We start from the raw sequence: 14,704 nt of genomic DNA on the forward strand, positions 1-14,704 counted from the left end.
GTGGGGTACTATTCTGTCACCCCCACTTTTCACTGACTCGCCAAACACGCCTCCCGCCCCCAAATCAAAGACGTCACGACAAACTACAACACTGGGGTGTTCAGGTAAGGGTCCGAGGCGGTGGTGATGCGTGTCTGGCTCCAGGGCCCGCGGTCCCGCCCGCTGTCCGGGTCCCCAGCGGCCTAGCCCTCCCCGCGCCAGCCGTCGCGCCTGCGCATTGGCGCCCGCGGATCGGTGGGCGGGTCTGCCTGCGGCTCCGCCCCCTGGAGCGGCCTGTCAGCGGCCGAGCAAGGCTTTGCCTCACTCGCCTGCAGCTCCGGGCCCTCAGCAGCACGAGAGGTTGTGGTGCGGCAGGATGAGTGCAGATTCCGACCCCGTGGTGATCGTCTCGGCGGCGCGGACCGTTATAGGTAAGTGGCCGGCGGCGGCTAAGCCGCGGGGACTCCCGGGCCCCTGGGACACCCTGGGACACCCTGGACTTTGCACCTCGCCCTTCCTGGCCGACCACCCCGCAGCCCCGCCCCGTCCTCGCCAGGTGATGCCCACTCCTCTTCGCGTGCTCTGATTGGATCTCCGGGTAGAACCACCGTGCCGCCTGACTCTCCCATTGGATGGCGAGGGTGGGCGCTCTCTCTCGAGTCCTCTGATTGGCCAGCTCCAGGAGGAGCCATGTCAGCCTTGTGGCCACAGGGGCGGGGTTGACGGGTGGTCAGAGCAGGGTCGCGGCGGTGAATGGAGGTTTAGTGAGAATTGCCGTCCCGCGCTTAGCGCTGTAGACATTTCAAAGCCCTTGGGCGCGTGGGACCGTCGACCCCTTTTGTTAGGGAAGCGTGGGCCGCGCCCATCTGCCAGCGCGTGGGAAGTGGATGCGCAGGCTTCCCGCGCGTCCGCGGCTTCCCGATGCTCTGGCAGCGTTCCGCGCGAGTCTCGCCTGGGTGAGAGTCACACACGCTCCGCTCTGTACCCTCACGAGCCGCGCTGGACGCCCTGCTCATCGCCCCCTCCTGCCCTTCTGCCCTAGGCTCCTTCAATGGTGCCTTGTCCACCGTCCCTGTCCACGACCTGGGCACAACGGTCATCAAAGAAGTCCTGAAGAGGGCCGCTGTGGCTCCCGAAGAGGTGTCAGAGGTCATATTTGGACACGTTTTGACAGCAGGTAACTCCTCAGAGACCCCGGCTGAGGTCAGGTTTATTGGAAGCAGCCCATCAACACATCCTCCCATCCCCGCTCCCGAAGCTGAAGTTCTTCACTCCAGAGATGTGCCCACGGCGTTCCCGCTGTGGGAATTCTTCCTGTCGGCCCTCTGGCAAAGCCCCTTCCAGTTTAACACTCCTCGACTTTCATCTGCGTGTCCGGATGAGCCTAGACTAAGACCACCGTCCCCCTTTTTCATTCTGTAGACCCAGGGCCAGCCTCACGCATCCGAGAGTATGCACGGCCCTCCGTAGTCCCCAGAAATGTACACATTCAGTACAAAAGTGTGATTTCCTCCTTTGTGTCTCGCACTGTGCTACCTGCTGGGGATAGGGCAGAGGTAAGGGCCTTGCGCCCCGCGGTAGGCTCCCTTCCAAGCTGGCCAGGTAGGTTGCACTTCCTGCTCCTGGGGGGGAGGGGGGGTCTCACTCCCTGGGGATAGGTGAGTCACCAGAGTGCTCCTGTCTCCCTTCTGGTTCCCACTGTCTACGGACTGGTGATCACTGACCATTCCTACTTATTAATAACTAGATTCATGTTCACTCGGTAGCATAAATTCCAATTATCGCTAGTGGTAACTGGTAATGCTCACTTAACAGCCAACTTTTGTCCTTACCCTGTCTGAGACCTGGCCCTTTTTTTTTTTTTTTTTTTTTTGTGTGTGTGTTTCTTACTTTATAGTTTTGTAGTTCCTCTTCCTAATTCTCCTTTCTCAAATTGTCCCTGCGGGCCTACCACTTTCCCTTGACTCTCCAAGGGCTTTAAAATAGGTGAGTAACACTCTCAGACTGGCAGCCTTCAGCCCACATCCTCCTTCCTTCCCAGACCCACGATTCAGACTTAATTCAGTTGCCACACGGTACTCCATGTTGGTTTCTCTGTTCTGTCTTCCACGCTTCTTTTCTTTCTTTTTTTAATTTTTTTTAACGTTTATTTATTTTTGAGACAGAGAGAGACAGAGCATGAACGGGGGAGGCGCAGAGAGAGAGGGAGACACAGAATCGGAAGCAGGCTCCAGGCTCTGAGCCATCAGCCCAGAGTCCCACTCGGGGCTCGAACTCATGGACCGTGAGATCGTGACCTGAGCTGAAGTCGGTCGCTTAACCGACTGAGCCACCCAGGCGCCCCTCCACGCTTCTTTTCTATAGTATCTTTGCAAATTAAAATACAAAGAATAGCGATGTTTATCAAGGGCCTGCTGAGTGCTGGGCCTTTAAAGCACTGTGCTTACTGCTTTCATTGCTTTATTTAATCCCGTCAGTAAGTCTGTTGAATCGTATTCTCTCCATTTTCGAAATGAGTGAATGAGATTTTGAAAGGTCAAGTCACTTATCCACAGGCACAGTTGGAGATGGAGCTAGCATTCGAACCTTCATCTGTCCTACTTCTTAAGCCTAGACACCCTCCATAACCCTATAAAAATGTTTAGCTGATCACCTGCTGTGCACTGGGCACTATTTTTTTTCAGCTAGGGATAAGCAGTGTTCATATCAGATAGAAATCCTCATTCTCATGGAGCTCACGTTCTGCTAACTGCTAGACTATTAATTATGTTTAGCACTCATTTCTTACCTTTTTTTTTTTTTTTTTTACATTTTTTAAAGTTTTTATTCATTTTTGAGAGACAGAACGTGAGCGGGGAGGGGCAGAGAGAGGGAAACACAAGATCCAAAGCAGGCTGCAGGTTCTGAGCTGTCAGCACAGAGCATGACACAGGGCTCAAACTTACTGTGAGATCATGACCTGAGCCAAAGTTGGACACTTAACCGACTGAGCCACCCAGGCGCCCTGCGCTCATTTCTTACCTTGAAGATGGAGGTTATGGATAAACACATAACATCTTTATGAAGGAATCATTTACTTAAATGCATTTGTAACTGACTGTAGCTTAAAAAGCAGGAGCTTCAAATAATATTTTCTTCTTTATTAATTAGTATGCTGAGTTCAATTTAGAGGTATTTTGATTCTGTCATTTGAACAATTTTTCCTATATATGTTTTTAGTTTCAAGGCTACCAGTCTAATCCCAGAGAAAGAGCATTGTGATGAATATAATCTCTAAATTTTTGTCCATGAGCTATTGGTGAGTTTTTTCCAATAAACTCACTGAGGAAAGGTGCTAGGTATGGGTCTATCTGAAATTTGCAATAGAGTGACCACTGTACAAACATTGATCCTTTGGTAATAGGCACTGGGTACTGAGAATATTTGAAACTTTCAACTCCATTCCCTTCCTTTTTTTTTTTAATTTTTTTTTTTTAACGTTTATTTATTTTTGAGACAGAGAGAGATAGAGCATGATCGGGGGAGGGTCAGAGAGAGAGGGAGACACAGAATCTGAAACAGGCTCCAGGTTCTGAGCTGTCAGCACAGAGCCCGACGCGGGGCTCGAACCCACGAACTGCGAGATCGTGACCTGAGCTGAAGTCGGACGCTTAGCCGACTGAGCCACCCAGGCACCCCTCAACTCCATTCACTTCTGTGCTACTTTATGTATGTGATGTATTTCTTTCAGTTCCCTGAAGGAACAGTTCCCACAGTTGAATTATGCAAGGGTATTTGTCAGTTCTGATTTTGCACATGTCTTGTTACATAACCAGTTAACCATGTGTGATGAGTATCAAGCAAAGAAAGAAATACTTCTTATCAGAGGTTTTCCTCTTTAAGAAACCCTCTTACTGTGCCAGGTGTCTTGAAGCCATGATCATGGAAGCACATGGCCCTAGTTAGAAACATGGATGATGCCCAAGTTCTGCCCTGTGTTTATGAGGGAGTGTGTGCTGGGGCACCTGGGTGGCTCCCCAGTCGGTTAAGCATCCGACTCTTGATTTCGGCTCAGGTCATGATCTCATAGTTTGTGAGATCGAGCCCTGACTCCAGCTTTGTGCCGACAGTGCAGAGCCTGCTTGGGATTCATTCTCTCTCTCTCTCTCTCTCTCTCTCTCTCTCTCTCTCTCTCTCCCCCTGCCCATCCCCCACTCACACTGTCTCTGTCTCTCTCAAATAAATAAACTTTTTTTAAAAAAATAAGGGAAGGTGTGCTTATTCAGACCCTGTTGAAAGATCAAGAAGCATGTTTCCTTCTTAAGGTATTAATCGTTTCCTTGTGGAAGAGGAAACTTATATCCCTAACATATAGAACAGCACAAGCTAATTCATAGTCAAGAGCTACCTTGTGGCAAGGATAGAGTGTATGCAGGCCTTTTTCTGTCTGGCTGGGAGTGTGGCTTGGTTCAGCTTGGCTGGGAAGTGACAGGAGCCCAGTGAAACATTTTGTTTCTCTGTGATTGCTGAGAAGTCTCTGTGTTCCCTCTTCCAGGTTGTGGGCAGAATCCCGTTCGACAAGCCAGCATGGGTGCAGGAATCCCTTACTCTGTTCCAGCGTGGAGCTGCCAGATGGTCTGTGGGTCAGGCCTCAAAGCCGTATGCCTTGCAGCCCAGTCAATAGGGACAGGAGACTCTAATATTGTGGTTGCAGGAGGCATGGAAAGCATGAGCAAGGTGAGGCCTCTGAAGAAACAACTCTTGCTGACCGCTCGCTAATAAACTTATTTTGCCATAGCAGAGTAACCTGATGCATAGCAGAGCTGAGACCAAAGAGTAAACAATGGATTCAACCTTGATCCCTATGTGGATGTTAATTATTCTTCCAAGTTGGGGGAGAAATCCAGGTTGTAGAAAAATCCTGTCAACCAGTGTGATTGGAACAGAATTCATTTTTTTTTTTTCCTAAAATGTTACCAAAGCATAAAATGTGTCCCGAATTTAACCTGTTACATTAGTTGGTTGATATCCTTGGTCTTAAATTTCTTTCTCATTGTATGGAAACGTAACAAACAGATGTTTGCACTTATTGTCCTGTGCTTGACAAGAAGGACCCCAGGGACCAAGGGACTAAATTTTGTTGACCGTTTGGAGACATCAAATGTGGAAAAGAGGACCACTGAGTGGTACCCTTCTCAAATAGGTTTGCTCGGCAGAATTTCTTTCCCCAAGGCCCATCCCTCAAATTGGCATGGGAGTGAAAAGGAAAAAGTATATCACCAGCTTCCTACAGGCAGTTCAGGGTCTGACCTGGGGATCCCCTAGACAGGGCCAAATCAGCCCAGGAGGAGGTAAGTTGAAGGTAGTGAACATGATCAGAGTGATTCTGAGGGGACCATGCTAATATCTGTGTAGTACTTTACAAGGTTTGTAGCTTTTATACATATAGTCACAACAGCCCTTATAGGGTAGATGGTATCATTCCTAATCCACAGGTCAGGAAACTGAGGCCCAGAGCCAGGATTCAAATATCAATTTTCTGACTCCCAAGTTTTTCCATTCTATTTTAGCTGCTATTGAGTTGGTAGGAGTTAAGAGGACCCACACCCAGAAAGCTCTCCCCATTAATTAGGCCTCCTGATTGTTCTGACTATAGGCATTATGTCTTGTATCAAAATAAATAACACACAGCGTGATCACTTATGCCGTTAGATTAGCTCCTCATTTAACAGATAACTAGTTGTCTGCTTTGGATTCTGTGTCTCCCTCTCTCTCTGCCCCTTCCCCACTCATGCTCTGTCTCTCTCTGTCTCAGAAATAAATAAACATTAAAAAAAAATTAAAAAACCCAGATAACTAGTTGCCTCTTTGGAAAGGCTAAATGGAGTTTTTAAGGACACAGGACACAGAATGGATAGATTTGGTGGTAAATGGAAATAGGTAGGTAGGAGAGTAACAGCTCCTCAAGAGTGGGTAAGATAGAATTGTGTGCTGATTCCAGGGGTCTTCAGGCCCTGGGTGGGGAGGAGGATGGGCCGACTGGGGAGAAGGATCACAGGGGGGACTAGGCGAAGACTGGGGAGCCACTGGATAGTTTTGAGTGGGATCCTAAGGAGAGGACTAGTTACAGCCAATCCTAAATCCACTTGTATTTCTTGTTTCCAGGCTCCTCACTTGGTTCATTTGAGGACAGGAGTCAAGATGGGGGAAATGCCACTGATGGACAGTATACTCTGTGACGGGCTTACCGATGCATTTCACAACTACCATATGGGCGTTACGGGTAAGGCAGACACAGCTGAAGACAGACTAACTGTAAAAAGGTGTCCAAAAGGTCATGTCATAATCAGCTCTGCAGGTGCTTTCCTCTTTAAGGTCAGGGACCATGTCCTCATCATTTTGTATCACTGATGGCAGGGATAGTTCCACTCGGGTGAGCCCAACTGAGGAAATAGCCTGTCTCTCCTCTGCGACTCCTTGATTATGGCGGGATGTTACAGGTGGGTGGGACTTCAGAGCTCTGATCAACCTCCCATTTCACCATATGAACAGACCAGGGCCCCAGACGGTGGTTTCGTGGCAGAGGTGGGATCAGAGGTGAGCAGGTACTCCTGGCACCTTACACCGCACTCTCTGCACCATATGACCTGGTTTTCATTAGGCATCTGCGGTTCAGTTTACTGACCAGGCAACTGGACGGTCAACAGAACTGCTGTCTTTAGTCATGAGAAAGTGGGGGAAAGAGCCAGATTCTAAGCAGAGGGAACAGTGTGTATAAAGGCAAGGAGGGAGGGGCGTGGAGACGTGGGGAGCAGAGAGAAGCTGAGGCATCTTGTCACTGCAAGCGAGGGTGGCAGCGGGGAAGGCTGGAGAGTGTGGCCAGACTGCAGGAGGCTGTGTTCCCTAACAGGGTGTTATCATAGTGTCCAGGCCGGGATTTCTCCAAGTGTGATATTCCAGCTGTGTCAACATCACCAGAGGCTGTCAAGCCTTGTCTGAGGTGTTCCGGGCTGAATTGTGACCTCCCCAAACTCCTATGTTGAAGCCCTAACCCCCAGGACCTCAGACTGTGACTGTGTTTGGGAGTTGGGGCCTTTTAAGGAGTAATCAAGTTAAAATGAGGCCTTTATCGTGGTCCCTGATCCAGTCAAACTGGCATCCTTATAAGAAGAGGAAGAAATACTAGCGATGGCAGCATAGAAGAAAGACCATGTGAGGATACATCGAGAAGGTGGCCAAGGAGAGAGGCCTCAGGGGAAAACAAACCTGTCAACATCTTCATCTTAGCCTTCTATTCTCCAGAATTATGTAAAATAAATTCCTTTTGCTTAAAAAAACAAAAAAAAAAAAAAAAAAGAAAAAGTCTCAGGCCATGATGTAGGCATTATTAGTAAAGACTAGACCTCCTAATATAGACAAATAGAAAACTGGTCAAAACATATCAAGCAGCTGTTTTCAAATATTAGCCAACAATCATGTAAGACTGAGATTCTTTTTTTTTTCCTCCTAATTTGGGCCTTTTTTCATGAGGACCTTCCAGAACCTTCTGTATTACCACTTGGGGCTCAGCCCCCATTGCTCCACACCTCAGCCTCTTGCAAGCTCCTGGCAGGGATGGTGTTGGGAACAATCCAAATTGTTTGGAAACAAATCCTCCCCCTTCTCTCCAGCTTTAGATAAATACTGTCACTCTGGGAAAGGTCCTGCATCTTGTCCACAGTGGCTCAGGCATTTCCAGTGCGGTCGGCCCCAGCAGTAGATGGGGGATAGGGGCAGTTGCCAGGAACTGCCATTTCCTACTGGCTGCTGTCCCTTCCTTGCTGGTACCACTCCCTGATGGCTTGTTCTAACAGGGGTAGATGTATTCCTTCCACACAGGGCAGCACCAGGGGCCTTCCCCATGGAGCCTTCATCTGATGCCTGTCAGCTCTTTCCTCCCTCAGCCTGGGGAAACCCTCCCTTCTAGATTTATGTAGAGGAACATGTTGTTCCTCTCCCTCTGGTGCTTGAGTTCCCCAAAGACAAGGTACAGGAAGGAAGTTCACCTGGGCTTGGAATGGCTCTACCAACTTGGTATGGACCAGGATCCGGAGCTCTCAGATCCACACCGAGCCTTCACAGTAGATCAAGATTGAGGCATGTCTTAGAGGCATGGCCTGCCGAATGTTCTCAATGTGCCCCCGTCGGGAACTTGGCTAGCACAGACCAGGGAAGGTGATAGATCCCAAGTTTGGGCATCATCCCAAATAGTTCAGATGGATTTTTGAAGATTCCTGTCAGGGCATCGTGGCACCTTCTTTCTGCCCTGCGTGATCCTATGACGAGGGAGGGGTGGGTTACCAGGAGCACCTTGCTTTCTCCCCAAGGCAGTTTCTTGCCCTGCCTCTGGGGTCCTCTCCCTGAAGGGCTGCTCTAGGGCTCCCCTAGACGAGAGCAGGGGACTCACCCACCCTGCAGCCAGCCGTGGTGCCAATGCCCACACCAGTGCCACCTCCTACTTTGGCTGCAGTCTGTCACAAGACTGAGATTCTTGAAAGAAGGGAAAACCCCACTGTCCCTGACTTTCTACCTGGAGGAATAGTGGCCATTGAACTAGGGAGGCAGAAGTCAGAGTTTGGTGCTGCTGAGATGGCTAGATTTTGTGCGGCAGAGTACTAGAGAGAAGGGAGCTAGAAAAGGAGCCCCAGAAGTCTCCATAAGGGTCTCCTCAACACTTTGGTCAAATACTCAGATGTATGTGTGCAGGGCAACACCTGCTGGAAACAGCTGCTAGAGAGTTGTGAACTGGGAGACTCAGGAGTTCGGACCAGCCAGAGCAGAAACTTTACTGAACCCCCTGGACACTCCCTTGACATCTCAGAAAGGTCAAAGTTTAGGGTAGGGCTCTAGCCCCAGAGTAAGGACTACTCTAGACCCAAACTAATAAGCTTAAAAATCAAGCTTCAAAAGGACCCGTATGATCTGCCAGCATGTTAATGGGAATGATACTCAATACCCTTGCTTAAAGATCATAAAATGCACATGTTCAACAGTATAGCGACTGTAATGTCCAGCATGCAATAAGAAATTTCTAGGCATTCACAGAAATAGGAAAATGTTAGCCCATAACAATAGAAAAAACGGTCAATAGAATCTGATCCCTACAATAATAGATACTGGAATCAGCAGACAAGGATTTTAAAGGTGCTGTTTTACCCGGGTTTACGGGCATAAAGGAAAACACGACTGAGGAACATGTAAGGGAAACCTTAGCAGTAGAAGGGAAAACATGCACAAAGAAGTAGATGACAATTAGAACTGTGAAGCCCACACTCTGAAATGAGAAACCCACCGGATAGCCTAATGGAAAACTGGAGACGGAAGAGAGGGTCAGCGAATTTAAGGATAGAGTAATACATACAACCTGAAGAACACAGAGAAAAAGATTGAGAAAAGAATGAATAGAGCCTCAGGGATCTGTGGAACAAAGTAAACTGGACTCACATGCACGGAATAGGAATCTTGGAAGAAAGAGAACGGAGGCAGAAACATTATTGAAGAAACAATAGGTGAAAATTTCCCAAATTTTGTGAGAAACAAAATTCGAACACCAAGAAAGACAAAGAGTTGCATTTCGGCAAGCTAGTAAAACTACCAAAAAAGAAAGGATAAAAATATAGAAATTGGGGCCCTAGAGTGGCTCAGTTAGTTCGGCATCTGACTCTTGATTTTGGCTCGGGTCACAATCCCAGGTCGGAACCTGCTTAAGATTCTGTCTCTGACCCAGACTTGTGGTAATTTTCAACAAAGGTTCCAGTGTAATGAAATGGGGAGAGGAAAACCTTTACAATGAGCGGCGCGGGAACAAGAGGGTCCACAAGCAACTGGGAAAAGATGACCCTCAGCTCCTACCTCACACTGTAAACAGATACTCATTTGAGATGAATCACGGATCTAAAGATAAAAACCAAAGAAGTCAACATAGAATAGCTTGTAAACCTGGGGGTAGGACAAGACTCAGAAGGCAATAAACTTAGAAGATAAATTTAGATGAATTAGATTTCAAAAATTAAAACTTACCATCACCGAAGGCACTATTAAGAAAGTAAGTCACCAATTAGGAGAAAATATTCATGATACATATAAGAATTCCTATAATAATAATAAAAAGACAACCAATTGAAAAATGAGCTAACGGGGCGCCTGGGTGGCTCAGTCGGTTAAGCTTCCAACTCTTGATTTCAGCTTGGGTCATGATCTCATGGTTTGTGGGTTCAATCCCCGCATGGCGCTCTGTGCTGACAGTGTGGAACCTGCTTGGGATTCTCTCTCTCTCTCTGCTCCTCCCCTTCTCTCTCTCTCTCTCTCTCTCAAAATAAATAAATAAAATTTAAAGAAAGAAAAATGAGCTAAAGATTAGGCACAAATTTCACAAAGGAAGATAGATGAATGGCCAGTCAGTGCAAAAAAAGTATTCATCATTACTTCAGGGAATGCAAATTAAAACCACAATAAGATGCTGTTCTACACCCCCAGAATGATCAAGATTAAAATGACTGGATGTTGGCAAGGATGTGAAGCAACTAGAACTCTGATACATTGCAGCCATAAAGTGGTACAACTACTTTGGAAAAAATTTGGCAGTTTCTTTACTAAAGACACATGAAAACATCGATCACTAAAAGCTTTGCACAAAGAAGTTCATAGCAGCTTTATTCATAAGAGCCAAGACCTAGAAATGGTTCAGGTATCCATCAACAGGAGAATGCATGACAACCACTCAGCAGTAAGAAGGAACAAACAGCAATAACCTCAACAATATGACAATGCTGAGAACAGACACTGAGTTGCATTTATGGTGACAGAAATCAGAATATTACTTGCTTCAAGGAGGGGGAGATGGGTAAGAGGCATGTGAGAACTCTCTGGGGTGATGGAAATATTACATATTCAGGAGATATGGTTGCCTGCATTTGTCAAAACTCGTTGAACTATACACTTAAGATTTGTGTATTTCACTCTGTGTAAGTTTTACCTAATCAAAGAAAAAAGAACTGTAAACAAGTATCGAGCTCTAGTTATTGGGTTTGCTTTCTCCCCAGTGGTGTGGGATAGGAAGTTCTGAAACCACCTTGTGTATATTCTAGATTTGAGCAAATGAGTGACTGTATTGAGGATAATGGGAGCCAGGCTTCTCACTATTGTAGGAGGGAGTCCACGTAGGGAAAGGGCGAAGCGTGCGCTGGTGGTGTTAGGTTACACTCAGAGAATGCAAGGTATCACCATGAGTGTGTATACATTTGCAAATCGTATGTGTATGTAAGTTCCTGATGAACCGACACAGGAACAATGACATGCCAGTAATAGTGAGCAGTCCTAACACCCGGATCTTTATTTCTAAATGCCTTCTCCACTAAGGAGAGCTAAGGAACTAAGGTTCCTTTGAGAAGCGTCCACGGTAGGACAAAAGTGCTAAAAAAAAAAATAAAGTTTTTCTCCGGCGCTGTCTGCGGAGGTGGCAGCGCCCTACTTGGCATCATGGCTGCCCTCAGATCTCTGGTGAAACCCAGGAATGTGACCAAGGAGTTCATCTGATACCAGTTAAACTAGTATGTTAAAATTAAGTGCGACTGGTAGAAACCCAGTGGCAATGACAATGGGGTGCTCAGAAGATTCAAGGGCCAAATGTTCATGCCCAGAATTGGTTACGGCAGCAACAAGAAGACAAAGCACATGCTGCCCGTTGGCTTCTGGATGTTCCTAGGCCACAAGATCAAGGAGCTTGAGGTGCTGCTTGATGTGCAACAAATCTTACTGTGCAGAGACTGCTCAACAGTGTCTCCTCTAAGAACCGCAGAGCCACTGTGGAAAGAGCAGTCCTATTGGCCACCAGAGTCCCCAGTTCCAATGCCAGGCTGCACAGCAAAGAAAATGAACACACAGCTTATGTGCACATTGTATTTGTGTTAGTAAAACCATAAAACTACCAAAAAACAAAAAATGAAGAAGTGCTTAGAGCACACGGGGACATGTCAGAAGGGCTCAGGAACCAGCTTAGAGGACGCCCACTGCCCGAATCTTGAACAATTTGAACATCAGAATAAATAATGGTAGTTACGGGTTATGTAACTTATTAAATGAAGGAAAAATATTTGAGTTCATACTGATGTCAGCATGATACATGGAGGGAAGGAAAACACCAGTTAACATGTACACAAGGAAGGTTGGACTTGGAAAATCACGAATGCGAAAAGTAGGTGAAATTTGATGAGGAAGAAGTATTTTTTCGCAACCTCAAAATAACTTCCCATAAATTACTGATAAGTTATAAACGGAAAAGTAGTAACTTTACCGTGTAGAGAGGCTTGAACCAAGTGATGAAAGCTAACGGCACCTGAGGTGAACTAATACCACAGGCATCCTGATAAGATTCACTGAGAACATCATGTCCGTGGTATGCCTGCTTTTCTGCAAAATCTTAATCTAGTCTTGAGGAAACATCAAACCTAAATTGGAAGACGTTCGATAAAAGAACTGGCCTCTGTTCTTCAAAAAATGCAGGTTAAGAAACACGAAGATAGTATGAGGAACTATTTCAAACAAAAAGAAACTGAGGAGCTGTTTCACTATTAAGTGTAACAGTGTGTGATCCCTGAACTGAGCATCTAAATTTAGCTACAGAGGACATCATTGGGACAATAGGTGAAACTTGAATCTGGACCACGAATTAGATCATAGTATTGTATCAATGTTAAATTTCCTGATCTTGATAACTGTGTTGATGTAAGAAAATGGCCATTTGGGGGAAATATACAGGGAAATTAAAATTGAGGGATAAAGAGGCAGGATTATAAATTTTTCTCAAATGGTTCAGAGAGAATGATAAAGTAAGTGGGGCAAAAAAAATATAAAACAGTTGGTGAATCGGCATAAAGGAAATTTCTGAAAGTTTAAAATTATATAGAAGGGAAAAGAGAGAAGGACAGAAACAAAGAAAATGGCTTCTAAGATTTACTGCAACATTTCCAAATTCATTGCCACTGTGAGGCAAGATGGCCACAGAACACTGTCGCAGCCCATCGGTGAGTCTGCTTGTACTCGGCGCTCCGTGCTTGTTTACATGTGAAAAACTTGAGCTACCGAGAGCCAGTTCCTGAAAATGTTTCTTTTGCTTTATTATTATTTTTTTCTTTCACAGCTGAAAATGTAGCCAAAAAATGGCAAGTGAGTAGAGAAGATCAGGACAAGTTTGCAGTTTTGTCCCAGAACAGGACAGAGAGTGCACAGAAAGCTGGCTATTTTGACAAAGAGATTATACCAGTTTTTGTGTCTTCTAGAAAAGGTGAGTATCTGGATCATAATGGTTTAAACAGCAGCATGCCATTTATAGGTAAGAGTAATACTCCAAAAAATAATATATAGGAATGTTTATAAAGTGTGTCTTTCAGGTTGCAAAGAAAAGGTTGATCTTGGCTACGTCTTAGATGGCGGGGCTGGGCGGGGGGCGGGAGGCATGTTTATGGGGTGTGGAAGGGTTAAGAACATAGGCAGCTGTGTTAGCACTGGAGCCTCTCGGTCCCAGAGTGTCCACACTGTTCTGTAGATACAGCTGGTTTCACGTGAGAAACTGGAGCGTTGGCTCATGGTTATTAGAAGGCAACAGCTGACCTTTTGTCCCTACAGGCTAATTCTCCTCAGAAGTGAACATTCGGTATTTCCTGTATGTTTTTGTATACATATCATACATCTTGACGGTGGATCTTTTTGGGTCACTTTGCTATTATCTAATATGGCGTGCTCTAGTCAAGGGGCTATTACTGGTAACTGTTCCGTTCCCCATAACTGACGTCACTTATGTCCAAGCCTCATGGCTTTGACGCTCCCGGGTCCAGGCGGTTGTAACCAGACAAGTCCTACGCCCACACCTTAACTTTTCGCACAAGGAACTGCCCTCCTCAGAAAGGGCCGTGCATATGGAAAACACTCAAAATGTCTCATGAGGACAGTGCTTATAAAATGGTCGAACATACGCTTTTTTATTAGTGTGTACTTTCCTCTTGGAATAAAAGGATTTTTGATAAGCCTTCCTTCCAAGTATGAATCTTCATGCATCGTGTCTCAGGACTCCACCATTGCTAGCACGCCAACTGCCATCTCTGTAGTAATTTGGGGAATTGATTTTCCTCGTTCAGGTCTTACCGAAGTGAAAACAGATGAGTTTCCTCGCCATGGGACCAACATAGAAGCCATATGTAACTTGAAGCCTTACTTTCTCAAAGATGGAACAGGAACAGTCACCCCAGCTAATGCTTCAGGTCAGATTTGCCAAAGGGCAGTTGGGGGAAAGCCATCTTCTGCTAGGCCCCACCAACTTAATGCCTTCTTCGTTTCAATTATTTTTTTGTATACAAATGATCCTAAAACCTTTAGTTGCTTTAAGGGAAAATGTCGTTTCTCTGTATTTGATCATTACTAAGTGTTTACATTTTTGACTTAATGTATATGTGAAAGAATGGATTTGACTCCCTGACATCCTCACTAGACACAGGCGAAAAAGCAAATTAGGGAACCCCAGAATTTATCTACTACCTCTGTGCTTTTCCAAAACCAGCAACTCCCAGTACCTCCCGTGAAATGAAGACTATTTCTTCCATTTCTTTTCTTAACCTCCCCTCCCCCAGCTTTCCTCAGTTAGAACATTCTGTGGTCAATTATGTCACATTCATATTACCAAACTTACCATTTCCAATTACATTGTAAATAGGAA

At 46.0% G+C, this 14,704-nt stretch overlaps 1 protein-coding gene and 1 pseudogene across 1 annotated transcript in view; one reads left to right on the forward strand and one right to left on the reverse strand.

Annotated features, from left to right (window-relative positions):
• Positions 1–14,704, forward strand: part of ACAT2 (acetyl-CoA acetyltransferase 2) — a 16,671-nt gene continuing 1,967 nt past the window's right edge. Inside the window, exons 1-7 of the mRNA XM_042987456.1 lie at positions 1–104; positions 315–410; positions 1,022–1,156; positions 4,514–4,695; positions 6,124–6,241; positions 13,136–13,279; positions 14,130–14,252. Of these exons, the coding sequence (XP_042843390.1) occupies positions 356–410; positions 1,022–1,156; positions 4,514–4,695; positions 6,124–6,241; positions 13,136–13,279; positions 14,130–14,252 (757 nt within the window). The 5' untranslated portion in view covers positions 1–104; positions 315–355. The remainder of the gene's footprint in view (positions 105–314; positions 411–1,021; positions 1,157–4,513; positions 4,696–6,123; positions 6,242–13,135; positions 13,280–14,129; positions 14,253–14,704) is intronic.
• LOC122238805 lies at positions 7,343–8,199 on the reverse strand (annotated as a pseudogene).

Source organism: Panthera tigris, chromosome B2 (assembly GCF_018350195.1).
Source record: "Panthera tigris isolate Pti1 chromosome B2, P.tigris_Pti1_mat1.1, whole genome shotgun sequence".
In the NCBI taxonomy this organism is placed as follows: Eukaryota; Metazoa; Chordata; class Mammalia; order Carnivora; family Felidae; genus Panthera; species Panthera tigris.